Source organism: Mytilus edulis, chromosome 3, assembly GCF_963676685.1.
Source record: "Mytilus edulis chromosome 3, xbMytEdul2.2, whole genome shotgun sequence".
Lineage (NCBI taxonomy): Eukaryota > Metazoa > Mollusca > Bivalvia > Mytilida > Mytilidae > Mytilus > Mytilus edulis.
In genome coordinates, this window is record NC_092346.1 from 14,336,253 (window position 1) to 14,358,595 (window position 22,343).

General features: G+C 31.2%; 1 protein-coding gene across 1 annotated transcript in view; it reads left to right on the forward strand.

Annotated features, from left to right (window-relative positions):
- The window catches only part of LOC139515869 (uncharacterized), a 66,193-nt gene extending 61,910 nt beyond the window's left edge, over window positions 1-4,283 (forward strand). Inside the window, exons 6-7 of the mRNA XM_071305607.1 lie at window positions 2,021-2,510; window positions 3,147-4,283. Coding sequence (XP_071161708.1) covers window positions 2,021-2,510; window positions 3,147-3,205 — 549 coding nt within the window. The 3' untranslated portion in view covers window positions 3,206-4,283. The remainder of the gene's footprint in view (window positions 1-2,020; window positions 2,511-3,146) is intronic.
- The last annotated feature ends 18,060 nt before the right edge of the window (window positions 4,284-22,343 follow it).

The following is a 22,343-nucleotide window of genomic DNA, read 5'->3' on the forward strand; positions in this document are numbered from 1 at the left end:
TTCCATTTAAAGACTGTTTATATATATATACAACTCGTCTAAACATCAACCCAACAATGTCAGATCTGTAAATTTGCGTTCGCAATTTTTTTTGTTTTTTTCTCGCCGGGATTCTAACACATGCTACTGAGATATCGTGACACATAATCGCCTGCACTGTAGCCGTCCCGCTAGACCACACGAACACCTGGGCTTTACAATAATAAAGCTTTCAGTGGCCGTGTGTTACCTTTCCTCGTCTGTTTTAATCTAGCGTCGAACTACAGTACATGATATATAAGGCATGGATATATATATATATATATATATACAACTCGTCTAAACATCAACCCAACAATGTTAGATCTGTAAATTTGCATATATATATATGCCGCAAGTTTATTGTTTTCTGTTTGGTATTAAATTTGTAATAAAGATCCATTTTGTTACATCTTTGTGATCAATTTATTTGGCAATCGTTAATGACAGTCAACAGGGTTTAAGAACATCAGTTGTTCGACCTGTTAGTCAAATGCGTTTTGTTGAAATATACCTTTACACTCATTTGGTCTTTTTGGAAAATGTTGTTTGTTCTGTATTTAGACCCCTCTACAACGAAATTTGTTTTACATGCACACGTATAAAAATTGCAGTTTTTATCCAACGCAATCATAGGTTTGAACGTACTTTTCAATTTAGACTTGATAACCTCTTTTACACAGCTTGAAATTTATGTATTAAGAAATGATGGATGTCTTGAGATGATTAGCTGTAATATTTGTTGGTAGAAGTTACTATTAGTTAATATTAATTTTAACCATGACTGTGTGACATTTTATATTCTAATATTTTTTTGATGTATTTAAATTAGTAGTTATTGTTGCAAACTCCGTTCGAAATTTCAATTACGATTATTTTTGGAATAAGGGAAAGGGGAAGGTGAAAAAAAATTTGGGGTACACTTTTTCTCATTTAGGATTTCAGATATCAAAAAAAAATCTTCAAATATGTTTTTAGGGGATTAATATTCAACAACATAGTGAATTGCTCAAAAGCGACAAAAATATGTTTAAGTTCATTAGACCACATTCATTCTGTGTCAGAAATCTATGCTGTGTCAACTATTTAATCGCAATCCAAATTCAGAGCTGTATCCAGCTTAAACGTTGTGTCCATACTTGCTCCATTTGTTCAGGGTTCGACCTCTGCGGTCGTATGAAGCAGCGCTCTGCGGAGCATTGGTTTTAATTTCCTATGATGAGACTTAGATTTTATATATCTAGGACCAGTCATGGCCCAAAACATTTCTAGATGCATAGGTTTGTTTTTACTCGAAGTGAAATTTGTTGTGTACGGTCATATTTGCTGCAAGGTTATAATGAAACTTAAACAAAAATTGTGGGTCGTTTTCTGATTCTTATCGTGATAAATGAATATCTGTTGACTTAAGTGCATAATGTTATCGGAAATACTACTTCCATATTTAACAAAAAAGCGTCATTTTAAGAATAATTTATTAGATACGAAAAATAGCCATACCTAAAAGATATTTAAGTTACACCAGTAGCTTAGTATAAGAAACTAATAGTGGCAAAATCAGTTTAAGATAATAATATTCTATGTATGCTTTATTTGAATATTTTATAACAATGTCTGAAAAATTGATAGTAGTTTACTAGGATGATTGTAAAATTGAACTCGAGGTGCCTTTAAGCTTTGGACAAGGATAATTTAGTGTCAGGTGATTGCAGATTGTTTTAGGAAGTTGTGCCAAAGAACGCACGTCAAAGAACTAAATGGATACACAATGTTGTAAATCCACTTGAAAAATGTAATATGTACTGGAAATATGCATTAAATGCATAAAATCCAACAAACAAAATATAATTTAGATATGCACACCAAGGCTAACACCAAAAAAAATTACTATATTTGGATGAGTTTGTTAGGAGTGTTGCTTCCCTTCAAATACAATTCATCTGCAGAATACTTAATATTAAGTTTTTTTTTCTACATAAAAATTACTAATTGATATTTTCAGGCTACTGGCATTTTAAATGATCAACAACATAATTTTGCCAGACTGTCAATGGTAGTTTTAGACATATTAGGGAGTGTTTTGTATGATCGTTTTGACCTGGACAAAAATATTGGACAAATACTTCATTCACGAGATCAGTATGATATTTCAAGTTTATACCAAGAACATTATAAACTTAGAAAACATACTCCAAGCAAAGGCCGATGGGGAGGTGGTAAAATAGCGGACGATGTTCTACCCAGTCATACATGCATAGGTGACGACATTGAGAGGATTCGTTTGATAAGAAATGAAATGCAATATTCTGGAACGTTTGCATTAGATGACGCACGGTACCATATACTGATTACTATTATTCAGGATATGTTAAATCGGTTTGACCACCATAACAATCCAGCAGGGGACTCATATGTCAATAGGTTGAAGGAAATAAGAAAAATGGAATTGACTCCAAAGGATTTCGAAGATATGAAAGCACAAATTCAGAAAGGTATTTCTCAATGTGTTTAATAATATAAATCCTTTACGAGTTTATGGATATGATAGAAAGTGAGAAAGTAAAAATAATGGAAAAATATATGCAGTATTGTAATCTCCCTATTTCATGATTAAACAATTATTTAGAAAACTTGCATGAAACACAAATATTTATAAAAAAAATCAAATGTAGATGAAATACCAGAAACAGATGTCACAAATTTTGCAGAAAATGAACTTCTATAATGAGATAAAATATTCAAAATTGTAACATGATACAAACTGACACAATGTGAAACATGTACATAACTTTAAACAACAACAAAAACAAAACAAGAACCCAACCATATTACAAGCAAAGTCATCTTTTCCAAAGTGATGAAAACAGAGCATTTATATTCATATAAGATCAATCTGTTTGCATGATTTACAACCAAGTCTAATAAGAATTGCATGTTTCATAAAAATTACAATAAAAATGTATTATACCTACAACATATTTTGATTATTTCAATTATGAGGCAAGGGAATTTTCTTAAGGGTTTTAACAGTCAATCTGTAGCAGAGAAATAAATAGTTTTTTTTCCATATAGATCAACTACATTATAATACACAATTAGATGCATTTACATATACATTTTTTTTTCAGAATCCTCAACCCCACATCAGAATTTTGCAGACAAAATAGAATATCATTACCACTTTTAGTGATTTTTTCTGCATTGAGGTGACAAAACATACCATCAATTGAAGAATAGACAGACTGTGTCTGTCATAGTGTCTGTAATAATTTTAACACCCCAACCCTAAGAAGTGTTTGGATTAGATTACAATCATCATTTCAAGTTGTCATTTGTACGCTATTCATTTCGTCCAACAAATATTCTCGTCAAACATTTCTCAGAAACTACAGAAGAAAAACATTCTATATTTGAAAGTGTTGTGCTGAAATGTTTGAGTGGCTAAGTCGGACACCTACTTTCCAGTTTCCCAATACTTGGAATCACGAGAGGGGTAGGCTTAGTAAAACTCTGCTTTAAACATCTTGCTGTACTATATGTCTTCGAAGCTGCAGGTATAAAACAGAACATCAATCACAGGTCTTGAGTAATATGTTGATAGGACAAAACTTATTCAAAATGTGTATGAAAGAATAGAATTACAATAACAACAAGAGTTATTAACTAAAGGATATTTTTCTACCTTTTAAATGCAAACTTTTTCTTCATGTAGATACAAACTTTTATTAAAAAAAAACGCTGAATCTAAAAAACAAACTTTTATATTATTGAAACAAAATTTCTACTTATAAAGAGCTACTTCAAATATAACATGATAATTTTAACACAAATCAAGACGAATATATGTTATATTATATCAGGAAGCAGGTCATTATACATGACCACTACTACTAGTACATGAATTAAAATAAAATAATATATCATATTTGATTATGAAATCCCCATAATGACTCTTATATCTAATCAATTCCTTTATTGATTCCAAAATATTGTATGAAAGTATAATGACTTGAATGCGTACCTTTAATCATATAGGATTGAACACTTTTGCATGAATGTGTATGTTGAAACTGTGACATTAACGTATTTAATAACATACTAACATATGTTGACCATTTTGTAAAAGAATATCAGAATTCAAGTAAATGTGTTTAATATCAATTTCATAATCAAATAAATTGAATGAAGTTATAGATTGATCTTCATTATAAAAAATCTATTATAATTGAAGAAGTAATTCCTTTTTAAAATAAAATGGATCTTTTTAAAGCGGAAGACACTTTAAAAAGAAAACAGTTATATAATAAATAAAGAATTTAAATTATATGTTTCGTATTCAATTTCTGTTATTAAACAAAACATGATTTAGAAACTATGTCATTAAATTACATATATTATCTTGTTGGCATTTACTGCACTTTTTTGTAGACATGTTAATTGTTATATTACAGTCTCCTAGTCGGCAATTCTCTGCATAAGAAAATGCCTGTGCCAATTCAGGAACAGTTGTTATCCATTCGTTTGATGTGTTTAAACTTTTGATTTTGCCATTTGATTAGGGACGTTCCGTTTTGAATTATCATCGGAGTTCAGTATTTTTGTGATTTTACTTTGTACTAAATTCTAGGTTAATGTCATGTTATATTTTATTGGGATTCTTCTGGTATTTTTTTTTTTAATTTTAAACATTTGTTTATTCTTTAGTTTTCTATGTTTTGTCATGTGTACTATTATTTGTCTGCTTTACATTGGCACTCACACCACATCTTCCTATATGTATGAAGCCATTATACAGGTTATGACTTGTACAAACACAATTGTACAAGTAATTACTAGTACAATTTTTACTGAGAAAAGGATAATAACTTGTACAAATCATTATTTTACCTTGGCCTATATCATGTATTTGATGTTCTCAACACATTGTTTCGTATGAAACAAATAATTTATGAATAAATCTAAGGGTGCATAAAAGAGGGACGAAAGATACCAGATGGACAGTCAAACTCATAAATCGAAAATAAACTGACAACGTCATGGCTAAAAATGAAAAAGACAAACAGACAAACAATAGTATGATAGTACACATGACACAACATAGAAAAACTAAAGAATAAGCAAATATTCAACATATGTGTACTTTTTGTTTATCAAAAATATGAGAAAGTCAAAACAGTGTAAGATGGAAAACAATGTAGAAACAAAATACCATGATGAAATGATTAATGTTGACATGACAATATATGATATTACATATGCAACTTTGTATCATGATTTATGATTGAAAATAAATAGTAGAAGGGTTTTATTTTATTCTTGATTTCAACGACTTTGTCACTTTGCACCAGTAGTCTTTATGTGGCAACAAAGTGTTTAGCTAAATTTGCTCAAGGTGTCGGGTTACATTATGTTGTTACTGTTTGTGTCTGTTTTTTTTTGTAATCTTCTAACATGTAAAAAAAAATATCATTGATACTCAGTTGATAAAAAAGAAAAGAAAAACAAACCCAATATAGATTTTAAAAACATACGCTGAATGATCAGAATAAATAAAAAAAGAACGAATAAATAGATACCCAACAATTGACAAAAATTCCCAGACTTAAAAACCCAAGGAGTTTGTGAATAAAACATTAAAAGCAAAAGAAGAAACAAATAGAACCCAAATATATTGTGTTGTACAAGTTATTATCTTTTTCTCACCAAAAATTGTACAAGTAATTACTGGTACAATTATATTTGTACAAGTAATAACTTGTACGATGGCATCATACAAGTAATTACTTGTACAAAGTTTTGTACAAGAATACAAGTAATAACCTGTACAAAATAATAAAATGTACACGACATATACATGCATATCATAAATCTGGTTATCACCTAAGATAGCCGACGGTATACAGAAACAACATGTTTATTTTCATAAATTGAGTTGTACATTTGTTGAGGAAACATACATATGAGTTACATAAAAATGGAACCAGGAGCAGCACTAACGCCAGCTTAATATTAGAGAGAATCCAGTTTTTCATTAATAGTTCTAATAAGTTGGCACAATTTTCGAAGTTTAGATTGCTGTTTTTGATTCATGCTAGCTTTAAATTTTAAAACATTACAGGTCGATAGGTATTTCCTGTCAGTTTGTAGTGTTCTTTCTGACAATATATTTTTGTATTTCATTAAATATGCAAAAGGTGATTCAGGGGTTGAAAGCCTACACATTTTTATATTGATATTTTGCTTATAATACAAAGATCTTTAAAAATTTCCTATAACTTCTATAATTACTCATGGTAATAGTCTATATCAATTATTTGATATGCACTATAAAAAATAAAACAACAGTAGAAGAAGTCGATACTATGCAGTACATTTTATCGTTAATGTTATATGTTCTGTTTTCTTTCATGATGATGCAGTATGGGAAGAATAATTATCTATTTCACTATTGACGACACTTGAATTTGTGTAACCTATTTTTAGATGAATCGCATAGGTCAATATAAGGTATTGCTATCCCTTAATAGAGGTTATTTTTGTCTTGGTAGTAAACTTTTTTTCAAAGATTTTCGTCTCTGAAACTAATTAACCAACTTAAACCAAAACAAACGGTACATGTATATATATGATACAGTTTAAAGTTTTACTAATCAGTTAACAACCACATTACCACAAGAACTTAAAAATAGGAAATTAGAACAAAATTCAATATTGGTCTTATATTTTGAAAACTAAAAAAGCAAGACAATTGCAAATTTTTGCAAAAAGCGAAATAGGTCAAGATCTTCCTTCTTTTTTATTGCACATAAATTATATCAGATGACTACTTCAGGAGCAATTGCCCTTTAATATCTATTTTTTGCTCATTTTCATGTTTTTGCTTTTTAACTCCCAAACTATATTTGATAGATAGAACTGAAAAAACCCGAAAGATACCAAAGGCACATTCAAAATCGTAAGCCGTCGAAAATAAACTGACAACTTCACGGGAAAAAGGACAAAGGTCCTAAAACAAACAATAATTTACACAACACAACAAAGAACACATAATTTAGTCTACAGACTGAGCAACAAGAACCACACCAAAACCGGGGATGATCTCAGATGCTCTTAAAAGATAAGATAAGCAGAATCTGCTCTACATTTGACATACGTTGTGTTTCTCATGTAAGTACATAACCGTTGATAAGGCGAATACGGTATGTCATATTCTGTGCAAAAGGAAGACGAAATTCTGGTAACGACAATTGGAACGATATTCGTGTTAAACTATGACACAGATGTTCCCTAACGGTCAACCAACTCGTGATGGCGTTCGTCAATTTTTCGATAGAATTATGTTAGCTTGGTTTGATAGCTTCCTTGTGAGCTGCAGCACTCTTTTAATGGTACTGTGATAGGGAAAATAAGCCCTGGAATATTGCATGAACTAGGAGATATATACTCCATATGCAGGCACTGGTGAAGTGTTCATACATAGAAATTGAAGGTTCACAATTGGAAAGCTAGACTCAATTATCTCTTCTTGTAAAGTTTTGTTTTCATCCGACCCTCATTGTCAATTTCAAGATGTGTGTCAAGAAATGAGGCAGACTTAGTATTATCTCTTAGTTTTTATCTTAAGTTCGATTAGGTAGATGCAATAAACATAGTAAAAGTGAAATAATGAGTGAGAGGACAACATCTATATATCGGAAGGTGAAGTTAAAGGATAATAATGCTGTTTTTCTTTTCTTTCCATTCTTCCTTGGACGTTTTTTATATGGTCAGTCTAATACGAATAAAGGAACAAGTTGACAAGATAAGCTAATATAAAATTGAGAATGGAAATGGGGAATGTGCCAAAGAGACAACAACCCGACCATAGAAGAAAAACCAACAGCAGAAGGTCACCAACAGGTCTTCAATGTAGCGAGAAATTCCCGCACCCGGAGGCGTCCTTCAACTGGCCCGTAAACTAATATATACTAGTTCAGTGATAATGAACGCCAGACTAATTTCCAAATTGTACACAAGAAACTAAAATTAAATTAATACAAGACTAACAAAGGCCAGAGGCTCCTGACTTGGGACAGGCGCAAAAATGCGGCGGGGTTAAACATGTTTGTGAGATCTCAACCCTCCCCCTATACCTCTAGCCAATGTAGAGAAGTAAACGCATAACAATACGCACATTAACATTCAGTTCAAGAGAAGTCTGAGTCTGATGTCAGAAGATGTAACCAAAGAAAATAAACAAAATGACAATAATACATAAATAACAACAGACTACTAGCAGTTAACTGACATGATAGCTCCAGACTTCAATTAAACTGACTGAAAGATTATGATTTCATCATATGAACATCAGGCACAATCCTTCCCGTTAGGGGTTTAGTATCATACCATCATAACATATATGAGAAGAACATAACCCGTGTCATGCCAACAACTGGTTTTTGAATAAATGTGTTTAGTTCCGATGCAAAGACCCTATAAGTGAATCAATATTAACGCCAAAATATGCAATCTTTAATGACCTGACAACAGTATCGTAACTATATCCCTTCTTAATGAGTCTATTTAAAGGTTTTGTTAGTTTTTGAGGTGAATACTGACACCTTTGTGCTTTATAAAGAATATTTCCATAAAAAAAATGGATGTGAAATACCTGAACGTATAAAAAGTCTGCATGTTGAGCTATATTTACGAATGGTGTCCTTATGCCGATGATAAAATTTAGTAAAGGTTTTGACTAGTTTGTGATATCGAAAACCCTGGTGTAATAATTTTTCAGTAATACATAAATTTCTGTCGTTAAAATCTAAAACATTGTTACATACACGAGCGAATCGTACAAGTTGAGATATATAAATACCGTAAGATGGTGACAAGGGAACGTCACCATCTCAAAATGGATAATTAACGATAGGAAATGAAAAATCATCTCTTTTATCATAATTTTAGTATTCAGCTTTCCGTTAGTGATATAGATGTCAAGATCGAGGAAAGGGCAGTGGTCATTGTTAGTATTAGCTTTATTTAAAGTAAGTTCAACAGGATAAATTTCTTTGATATACATACTGACGTCGTCATTATTGAGAGCCAAAATATCATCCAAATATCTAAAAGTATTATTAAATTTGTTTATCAGATGTTGTTTCGATGGGTCTTTGCTTATTTTTGTCATAAATTGTAACTCATAGCAATACAAAAACAGGTCCGCAATAAGTGGTGCACAGTTAGTCCCCATTGGAATTCCGATAATCTGACGATATACGGAATCCCCAAAGCGAACAAAAATGTTATCTAGTAAAAATTCAAGGGCATATATAGTATCAAAGAATGTCCAATTGACATAGTTTTTTTGTTTATTGCTACTAAGAAATGACCTAAAAGAGTTTGAACATATATATTCACATTCTGCCTTTTTAAATGCCCATTTAATTAGGTGTGTGAATTTTTTCTTAATGAGAATGTGAGGCAATGTGGTATACAGGGTAGAAAAATCAAAACTTTGAACAGATTTAAAATCACCAATATAAGCATGCAATTTATCAAGTACTTCCAACGAGTTCTTGACACTCCAAAAGTAATTAATTCCACTATTTTCGAATGCCTTATTTGAACAATTTATTATCAGGTTTTTAATTGTACCAAGTGTGCTGGTAAGAAGAATAGACAATTTAGTAGTGGAACAATGGCTTGAAGACGAAATAAATATATATTTGTAAGGTGTTTTGTGTAGCTTCGGAAGCCAGTACATAGTTGGGACTTTCATTGTATTTGGCTCCGCTTGTAAAGCGGTAACTAAAAGTTTATGTTTGTTACAGATGTCGTTTTCTGAAAATGGAGTCAGTTGGAATGTTGGTGAATTGGTGATTTCTTTTCGGATGTAAAATTTACGTCAAACAATAATGATATTATTAGCAGCTTTATCGGCCGGGACAAAAACAAATTTCTTGGCTAGTTCTTTAAGTTTATGTGTGATACGAGAAATAGGTTTTTTGTGGTTACTGTTAATAGTAAAATGTTCTTTAAAATGTTGAATACGTATATCAACTATCTTCATTACTGAATTAAAAAAAGAGTCCAAAGATTTTTTGTCAGCTTTTTCCCGTTTTATCCATTTCATACAGTAAGTATGGAGTGAGTCGTGGATGAGATTACGACACTCATTCCAATTAGTAATTGACGGGGAACGATATTTAGGTCCTTTACTGAGGAATGATTTTAACTCTCGGTCTTGAACGATGTTAAGATCTCCTGTATAACTGTATATAAATAAAACTGCTGCACCCCGGTTTTTTACAATTTTCATGAGTGTTTTGTTCACACATTGTTCTTAAACCCCACGCAACGAGGTTGTGAAGGGTATAATGTTGTTGACCAGTCCGTCTGTCTGCCCTGTTTCTTGTCATCGCAACTTCTCTCAATCAACACAACAGAATTTCACGAAACCTTTTCAGATAACGTAGATGTGCATATCGACAGGAAATTACGATTCAATTTTTTTTCTAGGAGTTGCGCCCCTTTGAAATTATTTGCTTTAATGTACTTCTGCAACAGTTTATCATCGCAACTGCTCTGAAATCACACAACAGAATTTCACGAAACTTTGTAGATAATAAGGACATACTATGTAGATTTGCATATCGACCGGAAATTACGATTCAAATTTATTTCCAGGAGTTACACCCTTTGAACTTATTTGCCTTAATGTACAACTGTAACAGTTTGTCATTGCAACTTCTCTGAAACCATATAACAGAATTTCGTGAACCTTTTTAGATAATAAGGACATACTACGTAGATCAGCATATCGACAGGAAATTACGATTCAATTTTTTTCTAGGAGTTACGCTCCTTTGAACTTATTAGCTTCAATGTACTTCTGCAACAGTTTGTCATCGTAACTCCTCTCAAACCACACAACAGAATTTCATGATAATAATGACATACTATGTTTATGTGCATATTGAGATCACCCCTAGTTTTTGGTGGGGTTCGTGTTGTTTATTCTTTAGTTTTTTTATGTTGGGTCTTTGTACTATTGTTTGTCTGTTTGTCTTTTTCATTTTTAGCCATGGTGTTGTCAGTTTGTTTTAAATTTATGAGTTTGACTGTCCCTTTGGTATATTTCGTCCCTCTCTTCGACAGGAAATTATGATTCAATTTTTTTTCTTATACATTTTGTTTTTTTCTTACACTTATTTCATTTCTCCAATGACAATGTGGGGACGTGGGGTATGTGAGCGCGCTCACTAATGTTCTTTAATTAGTATAATGGATTTTTACGACTCTCATACAAGTGAAACAAAACGATAAGCAACACACACAGAAACGAACTATAAGATAACAATACACAAGGTTTAATCAATAGTTCTTAATACATAAGAAAATGTCTGTACCAAGTCAGGTAAAATTCATTTGATGTGTTTGAGCTTTTGATTTTTCCATTTGCTTAGGGACTTTCTGTTTTGAATTTTCCTCGGAGTTTGGTATTTTTTCTGTTTTACTTTTTAGTCATCGTTTCTCGGGATGTAATTTAAAAATAAAAAATAAAAAAATCTCAACTTTTTTTCAACAATTAAATTATTTAACTTCAGCGCAAAACATTGAGTCAGAGTCATCTTATGTTACCTCAAATTAATTCCTAGTTCTAGTTATACTTGATGCATATTTCTAACTCTTACAGATACGATTTATATGATTAAACTGCATATCAGCGGAACGGTGTCGGGATTATCTGTGTTGGAGACTGATTGATGGCCTTGGGCTGTTTGCTCTTGTTGTTACTTTTACACATTCTTCGGTTCCGTTCTCAATATTATATCATATACAAAGAATATTTACTTCCTCTAATATGAGAGTACTTTTCGACTGATTTAAAATAAAGTTTATATGTGAGGTGTGATTCTTCTTTTTGTTATCATTTAAGGAATTATTATTTTCAGATATAATTTATGTAGAATTACTAAGATTTTTATGCACATTATATTGCTATACTGATATTGATATTTGTACAGATGCGTATATACTTGTTTTTGTTTGTTGTTATATTGTATAGTTTTATTGTATTTGAATTGTCCCCCCTTGAATATGGTTGCTATTTACATTGTAATTATATATAATATGTGTTGTCTGACTCTAACATGTTAATTATCTATGGAGGGCTCTCCTGTTGCCTTCTATGTTCGATGTCGTTTTATTGGCATATATATATATTTATATATATATGCAACTCTTCTAAACATCAACCCAACAATGTTAAATCTGTAAATTTGCTTTTGCAATTTTTTTGTTCTTCCCTCGCCGGGATTCGAACCCATGCTACTGAGATATCGTGACACAGAATCGCCTGCATTGTAGCCGTCCCGCTAGACCACACGACCACCTGGGCTTCACAAAAATAAAGCTTTCGGTGGTCGTGTGTTACCTTTCCTCGTCAGTTTTAATCTAGCGGCGTACTACAGTACATGATATATAAGGCATGGAGGTGTTATTGTTACAGATCAGCTCAATTATCTATAGTAAAGGATCCTTCAAATTAATGCAAGATACAGTCACAGAAAATAATTATATTTATAAGTACGTCTGAGTCAGTGACAACTCTACAACAGAATTATCCATCGGATCACCAGCAATGATGGTGATAGATGGCTGTGTATATTATGTGTATACAACTCGTCTAAACACCAACCCAGCAATGTTAAAATCTGTAAATTTGCTTTCGCAGATTTTTTGTTCTTCCCTCGCCGGGATTTGTACCCATGCTACTGAGATATCGTGACACCAAATCGCCTGCACTGCCGTCCCGCTAGACCACACGACCACCTGGGCTTCACAATAATAAAGCTTTCGGTGGCCGTGTGTTACCTTTCCTCGTCAGTTTTAATCTAGCGTCTTACTTAAGTACATGATATATTAGGCATGGAGATGTTATTCTTACAGATCAGCTCAATTATCTATAGTGAAGGATCCAATAAATTATGCAAGATACAGTCACAGAAAATTATTATATTTATAAGTACGTCTCACGGAGTCAGTGACAACTCTACAACAGATGGTATGGGGAAATTCGTTTTCATGTAATTTATATTAGCGCAATAAAATATGAGTAAAATTATTTGTTAATAAAGATATAACTAAAAGTAGATTTGATTTTTTTTTAACTTTACACTGTTTGATATGTAAATTTGTATTACATATTAGGTTTATATCTTTGTATCTTTTTGATTGGAGTTTTTTAAGATAAAAAGAACGCTTCCACAAAATGACGTCTTAATAGTGCAATCACATAAGAAAAGCAGTGTATACTAACTTAGAATTTAAATAACAACAGTAAATGTGACCACTCCTATTGTATCTTTTAGAATAAATTTGTCTTCAGTTATACTCGAAGCCGAAATATTTAAAACCGAGAACCTAATACCAACTTAAATTGGTCCAAGAAGTTAGTTTAGTAAGACCCCTTTTTGGCCCCAAAATATAGCTGTTTTACAAAATTATTAAAATGAAAACCTTAAGCTATTTTTTAGAAAGTAGAATACTTCTATAACATAAATATGGGCTGTTTTTGACAATACAAAGCACAAGTAAATGGTACAGGTATCATTAAGTCGTGCTAAATTACTGAAATCTTCACAACTTTAGCATTTGAGTTAAATTTTAGACGGTTTCCGTCTCAAATAGAAGTGGCCGCTTTTGTGTTCATTTTTTAATATTTAAATGTAGGTTGTATTTGATGATAATAAATAACATAATATATAAAGGTTTAGAGTAAACACGGATGCGGCCACTTTCATTTTTGACAAAAAAAATCTGAAAAGTGACATATTCCGGCATATTTGATAAATATTTCCTATTTAAGCTTGATTTTGATCGTCTTTAATGACTAAATTAGTTCAAATATTGCACTTGAACTAATTGAATTGACTAAAATAGACACTTATGTGTTTAAATAGTTATCAAAGGTACCAGGATTATAATTGTGTACGCCAGACGCGCGTTTCGTCTACATAAGACTCATCAGTGACGCTCATATCAAATAGTTATAAAACAAAACAAGTACAAAGTTGAAGAGCATTGCGGATCAAATATTCCAAAAGGTTGTGCAAATTCGTCTATTCCTGGGATTAAAAAATCAGGAAATTTATAAAAATGACAACATAATTGATATTCATGCCAACACTGAAGTGCTGACTACTGGACTGGTAATATTCTCGGGATGTCCAAAACCTTTCATCAGATGAACGTGAAGTTTTGGTCCAAAATTGGTCCTTTCCGGACCTACTCCTTTGACGTTTATAAACAAGATCTAAGTCATTGAACTTTATTTTGCAAACAAGAATCAATCAAATTGAAGCCAGTAAGATATCAGAAAATCAGAACTCTTACTCATCAATTTCCATTTCTTGAATCATATACTTGCATTTCTTTCTATCCAAGAGAAAAAGAACTTCTGATTTCTGTATCCGTCCAAAATAAAAAGAACACATATTTGGGTAAAAAAGACAGTGCCAAAAATTTAGGTTTCCCGACGCAACAAGCCAAAATTTGATGGCATGACACATATTTGAGGCGATACAACGATTTGACTCTTTTATATAGTATACACTTTTAGTTTTATAATATGTTCCAAAGAGACAAGAATTTTATGAACTTGTTGATACAGTTTGCATTTTACAATGAATAGAATAGTTTCTTCCATATAATACAATCATGCTGCATGAAAATCTGAAGAAAATGCTCCAAACTCACAATTGAGCTACACGTATCATGTAAGTTCCTTTAATTAAATATATGCCCATATCTGTTTCTGTTCTTTTATGTTATGTTTTTTTCTAATTAATTTACTATTGTCATGAAAATAATGGTCGGTTATATATATTCTTTTGGAGAATATTAAGTTACCTTTTGGGAATTTACAAGAACTGATAGGTCGATTCTAAACAGTACAAACTCTATCAAATAATGGTCCTTTAATTTATCAGTATACAAAGGGATTGCATATCTGATGTTTATAGATAACTTATAAATATCTATGAAGCGTGACCCTTTAAGTAAGGCACAAAACACAAGTTTATAAGGTATTTGATCAAGTTAAAAAATGTCGTTTCAATTAGCTGGATAATTATAGAAAGTGTGGTTTAAAGCTCGAAGTTGCTTAATTTGCATTCATGTATATGTAAGGTAAGTGTGGTTTAATGTAGGTATATAACATTCGATTTTATCTTTTATATTTTAATGATGATGTTCAAAGCCATGTTAAAATTCCGTTAGATTATGAAATGCACGCCCATGACTTCACAATAAAAATTGTAATTTAATTTGTACTTTGACCAACATTTTTCAATCAAACAACTTGATTTAATTATTACAAAAGTAAGTTTATCTTTTTCAAATCATATTTAATCATGAAACCGTTCAGTTAGACTCCGTTTTGATCTCATTTCTTAAAGCAGCAATGGAAGTCATTTGAATACCATATTTTGGCATTTTTTGGTAATATTTACTTCAACTGAAACGAGTCTGTTTCCTCCAAAATATCATATTAAATGAAATCAAAGCATGTTGTACGTTATAAATGCCAATTGTGTATACTTTTTAGAAGTTCTAAAAGACAAATTGTTTTAATTAAGCGTAGAGAATTATAATACGAAGCTCTCAAATCCTAGGTCTTCACTCGTCGTGTCATTTTTTTCCAACACATCAGTTGCAATTTCTTTCTTTCATTTCCGGGGACCCTATGCTGAATTTAAAATATGTGATGAGGCTTTTTATGAACTGGCCTGTCTCAAATTTGTGCCACTTAATACGCTGTTATACGCAAATGTTTCAATTTGATGTGTTGAAATTTCTTACGAAGCGGTTCCGATAGTGATTTACGAGTTTTGTCCCCTTGTTGGCTTGTTTCATGGACAAACTTATTTGTACTATTATATATATTAAGCACTATATGATGTTATTTTCAAGTGAATATTTATTTGATTATATTTTTACTAAATACTACAGACATATGTAAAACAATTAGGTAAATATTTTGTTTGCGTTTAAAAACTAAAAAAAGGCTTTAATATTACGATAAATGTTACTTTAGGTCATAATATATTATTCCAAGAGTTACTTTGATATATTGGTATATATTTTCCCTGCTGTAACTAGATTATACCACAGAAATAAATTTTCATTTATAAAGACAAAACATGCATAAGTACTAAAAGAGACAGGATTAAAATGTTGAAATCCCTTGCAATACTGATGTATACCTGATCCTACCTTTTGCATATACATTTAAAAGAAATAGTAATCAAAGAATTCTAGAAGTATATTCGTCATAATTTAAAACAAAGGGGAGTTGGTTCGCAATATGTGTATGATCATTGTCTCATTGATTCCTTACCGGTTCAGTTGAATGGACCCCAAATGTAAATAAAAAGCCTTAACTAATGAATAATTATGTAAATTGTTATTCATGAACTACAAAATAAACAAAGCAAGAAAGATTTTCACAAGGAGTGATAGAATGGTAGATCTGATTTTTTTTTTAAATATGAGATGCGTATTATTTAATTTGTTTGTTGGAAAATTATATACAATATAAGATTATCTGTGAAAAAAAGAAAAAAAACTAACAGACAATTTCCCGTATTTATTTAACATATTTGTTAAAGCACGGCCAATTTGAGTAATATTCTTTTCAATAATAAGACACATATGACACTATACTTAGGAAACATGCTTACAAAATAGAAAAACATATGTTTATGACTCCAACTACAAGTTAGAAACAGAAAATATAAATTTTCCAAATTGCCGCCAATTTAATTTTCCGCGAAATTCGCAATTTCAGAATGGTGAGCTTGAAAGAAAGAAGAATCAACTGTCGTTTCTAAGGGCTTGCTTTCCGAATGGTTGGTTTCAGAAACAGTCAGAAGGCAAGCCTTTTGAAACGTCCGTTGTTGCTACTTTCTTCAGATAACAATGGGACTGATATTAAAGCCCACCATTCTGAAATTGCGTTAGTTACTCGGAAAATAATTTTGCGGCAGTTTGGAGGTTCTTTTTTTGTTACTTACTTGCCATTAGGGTCAGATATAGATTTCTTTCTATCTTTTAAGCATGTGTCTTATCATTAAAGAAAATAATACACAATTGAACCATCCTTTTTGATAATTACGTTAATAATTAATGAAAAATTGTCTGTTATTTTTTTCTTTCATTTTTCCACAGATAAACAAAGATTATATATATTATATACAACACATTAATAATAAGTATTTCAAAAGGTCTAACATTCTGTCACCTCTTGTGAAACCCCGTTTGAACTAAATTCCAATAGAAAGACATTTTTTGACATTGTTTTTGTTTGGTCTTAAACATCGATGTCAACATGCATCCGATCAGAATATATCGTTACACACATTTGATCACATTTTGTGTGTTTGTTTAAACAAAAAAAAACAATGGCGAGTTGAGCTGTGAATTTGATAGGATTACTAATTATCTACAGTGAAATATTTGACGTTTAAACTACACCAATAAGGTAAGATAATTATATACTGTCTGTGCAAAACCTTCAGATGACTAAATAAACTCATTCATTGTCAAAATCATTTTTTTCTGATGAAAGTATCCTGCAAAATTAAATGCAAAAGTCTTGCCCTTTGAACTTAAACATTCTCTTTCAATGTGCGGGAATTTCTCGCTGCATTGAAGACCTGTTGGTGACCTTCTGCTGTTGTCTATTCTGTGGTCGGGTTGTTGTCTCTTTGACGCATTCCCCATTTCCATTCTCAATTTTATCTTTCAGACTTGCAATTTAATCACTCTTAATTCAAAGCATGTTCATACTTCCATGAAATGTGACTTACTCATGACTTGTGATTTAAAACATAGTTATTGACTTTAAGCACCCAGAAACTGGTCTGAAATACTTTTAATATACTATAGTTATTTTTTGTAAATAGAAGAATTATAATATGAGATGGAATCGTTCTCGTTCTTATTTATTCGCAAGTTCGTGATTATTAACCATTTGAATAATTTTACATTGGTTTAGACTTTTTTTATAATTTGAGACCTTCAGTAGAGCTTGCATGGAATCAATGAGACAAAATTTACTGTTATATAGTTTAGTTTAATCATGCAGGCATCGCAAACCAATTTCCTTTTATTTCAAATTATGAAGACTTTACATTTAGAATACTTTGATTATTATCTCTTTGAAATGTATATATGAAAAATTATTATATTTTATTAATATTCACTTGTAAATAACAGCATATGGTGCTTAGTATCATAATAATATATATGATATTACCAAAACGTCTGTTCATGAAAAGTGTCAACAAAGGGAAGTAACACGTAAAAAACTATCGGCACCGCTTCTTCAGAAATATCGACACATCGAAGTGGCACATTTGCGTATAACAGCGTATTAAGTGGCACAAATTTGACAATTTCAGAATGGTGAGCATGAAAGAAAGAAGAATCAACTGTCGTTTCTAAGGGCTTTCTTTCCGAATGGTTGGTTTCAGAAACAGTCAGTTTATAAAAAGCCTCATCACATATTTTAGATTTAGCTTAGGTTGGTGGATACATCGACTCAAAAATCTTTTTTCGAACATGTCTTACATGTTCGAGACATGTTCGTTCCGAAGTTCTATATTTTCTTATTAGAATAGAAATAATTCTATCATGCAATAACCTGTTCATTTAACATTAGTAGCTTAAATTTTTCATCATCTTATATCTCGCAAATGCTCTGTATAAAGAAATTGACAACTATAATTTATAACTATATTGAAATGAACATAGAGCACGGCATAAAACAATTATTTCTCAAACAATATGTAATTAAACAGGATTATTTGTCTTTTTTATCATGTCTGTCAGAGAAACATGAATATACCAATGTGAAACATAAAGCTTTAAAATTGTATGTTGCCTAGTGCTTATCAACTTGATAATTATACACTAAATTTCTTTAGAAAGTGCGGAGATATTTGAATAGGTTATGCCCGACTATAGTTAATGTTCCTTTTGATTTTTTCGCATCTTCAACAATACCAGTCTCTCCTCTTAAGTTTTAAAATAAAACAATTACCCCAATTGCTCTCTAATATCCCCTATTTTTTACATGGTACTTATTTTGTCTCGACAAATAATGCTTTGGATTATTGTAGGATCTCAAGCTTAACTATTTTATATTGCTTAAATACAACATTATAAGTTATAGGTTATTTGTTGCACAATATTTGAGAAAATGAAAACCTACTCCATAAAGTAATTTTAGATGATGTTTGTGTGATATAATGTGAGACTTATACCTATACGGCATTTCAATTTGTGCTGAATAACTTATCATAGATACCAGGATTGAAATTTTATATTTACGCCGACGTGCGTTTCGTCTATAAAAGACTCATAATGTGTATTCCTCAAACAAAGCTTGATCTCAACCGCAAGGGTGAGAAATATGTTCAGCAGAGGAAAACAAATTAAACGGTAAAATTTCGAAAGGTTTGACACAAAAAGTATCGTGATGATGTTAAAATTAAAAAGCACACTGAAATGATTTACTAAAATAGGGTTTAACATGGCCCTAATTACACCAACAATTTCATCTTGTCTTTTTCTTTTCTTATATGTATATTATGCAGTATCACATCTGGACTAGAAAAAAGTATCTTTAAATATGGGTTAACAGTATTGATAAAAGTTTCTTTATTGCGAGGAAAATATTAAGGAAAATTAATCCTACATTTTAAAAAGTAGCGTTCGAATAAGTTGTTGGTACATTTTGTGTTTTCCCATGAAAAACTGTTCATCCATATAATAAAGTTATTAGCATGAAAATCATCGACAAAAATGATTTAGATAAAACAATACAAAAATTATTTAGATAAAGCAACACAAATGTGAGATATAAAGCAGAACCACACGTGTGAAATTAAGAAAACGGCCAATAGCTGTGTTTGTGCTTTTAAATACGTCATGTCTCTCATGGTTGTAATGGTATTATCTTATAACTGTATATGATGATAGATTAAAATTTATTCTTTTGAATATCATTTGGTTATATATGGTCTATTAGATCTATTATGACTTTACAAATCTTTCAATTCTAAACAGTACACAATCAAACGGTCTTCAAATTAGTTAATAGACAAAAGGGTTACAATGGTTCAGAAATATGTAATGTAAGAAAGAATAACAATGTGAATCGATGACGTTTTAATTATTTAAAAGTAGTCAAAACATTTAATAACAGAAAATTACGAGGTTAACTGGATTGTAGAATTGGATAATCCCCCACACCCGTGTGACAGAATAAAAGTTTCCACATAAAATTTGTTCACAAGTATTTTTTATCATATAACAAAAGTTCCATTTGGGGACTTTCCTAATATAATATTATAATAAATTTAATGGCATTTGAAGTTCCAGAATAAAACCAAATAGGGGTGACATGTATCAATAAACATATATCCATTTTAATTTACAATACCAATATCAACGGAGGCGGACCCATAAACAAGGTTCATAGAAATTGACGCAACACTGAACATAAAAAAATACAAATGAACCGAAATTCCTCCTCATACCTCTAGCCAATATAGTATAAATAAACACACAATCATACTCAGAGTAACCATTTATCAGTTTAAAAGAAAAATTAAATCCGATGTTAGAATAGGTAACAGAAGAAACTAATCTAATGATAACATATATTAACAAAGGACTACTAGCAGTTACTGACATGCCAGCTCCATACTTTTTCAATCAAAATGATTGCAAAATAATGTCTTCATCATATGAAATTCAAGCATTATTCCTCCAATTACCAGTCAGCACTCGCACCCTCAAAGTTGAAAGGGATTAATTTAAGTTGCAATTTCCAAATCCACTTCAAATAAATACGTTAAACTAAAATGATGTCATTTTTTCGGGAGACGATTTGATAAAAAAAAATTCCAAACTTGTTTCCGAATCTCTTTTACTACTTTGTTTGTTATAATTTTTCTTTAATATATAATTTTTCAACTTATGCCATGTGAAAAAAATAATAATGAACTCGACGGATGACGTTAAATAATTGACTATAAGTCAACACTGAGCAACTGCACAAACTGCATAGAATCGTGAAAACGTCACTGATGAGTCTTTTGTTAGCGTTTCGCTAGTCTGGTGAATAATTGAATTCTAGCTGATTTGAAACGGTTTGATATTTAAACCTAGCGTAGGAACTATTTTGTTTTAAATATGTTCTACTATGCAGTATGTTCTTTTGGTACCAGGCCAAATTTAGTGGTGTTACAGCCTGCAAAGTCCATTCGAATCATTTTGCAAAGAATTCCGCTCAGACCAGTGGTAGGGACCGTATTAATCTTGCAATGAGGTGAGATTTTGTTGATTTTTTGTCTCTGTGTTGAAGGCATTTCTGAAACTTTGAGATGGAAGACAGCAATTTAAGCGCTGTACCGTTGCTTTTTTGTTTGTTGTTGTTTTTTTTTGTTGTTGAGCATTTACTGATTTTGTGTCATATCCTTTGTTTTTCTACATAATATGATGGAGTTAAAAATGTTTGCTGTTGCCGAACCCTCAAAATCAAATGACTCCTCAGTGTTGCTCATGACCAAAATGTTTGAAAATCTTATTTAAAAAGACTGATACATCAAAAAGCATTAAACGTTTATACAAAGTCGTCTCACATAAACTGTAACAGCACGAATGATCAGCAAGTTTCAAGTTCTATATAATTGTCAAACTGACCATGCATGATAAAAGATATATAAAAAAGAATATGTGGAATGTTTGCGAAAGAAACAACTCTCAACACGAGACAAAATGACACAACAACTATAGTTTAACGGACGGTCATTAACAATTACCAAAACCCATATCACATAGTAAGCTAAAAAAAAAAAAAAGGTTCCGAAATGACAAATGTAAAACAACCAACTGAGAAAACTAACGGCCTAATTTATGTACTAAATAATGAACTAAAACAAATATGTTACACAGTAAAACAAATATGTTACACAGCGACAAACGACAATCACTGAGTTACATGCTCCTAGCTTTAGACAGGCAAATAGAGAATGAATTGACTCGGAATATATAATGTTCTACAGGTTTAATTATTAACTTGACAAGATTTACCAAATAGAAATATACTTGAACCACACATTTGCTCCATCTCAGGAATCATTGCCCATTAATGATAACATCCATTAACTTTTAATGTGCTTTTATACGACCGCAAAAATTAAAAAAACTTTGGTCGGATATTGGAATCACGTCGTCATCAGCGTCGTCCGAAGACAGATGGTTTCCGG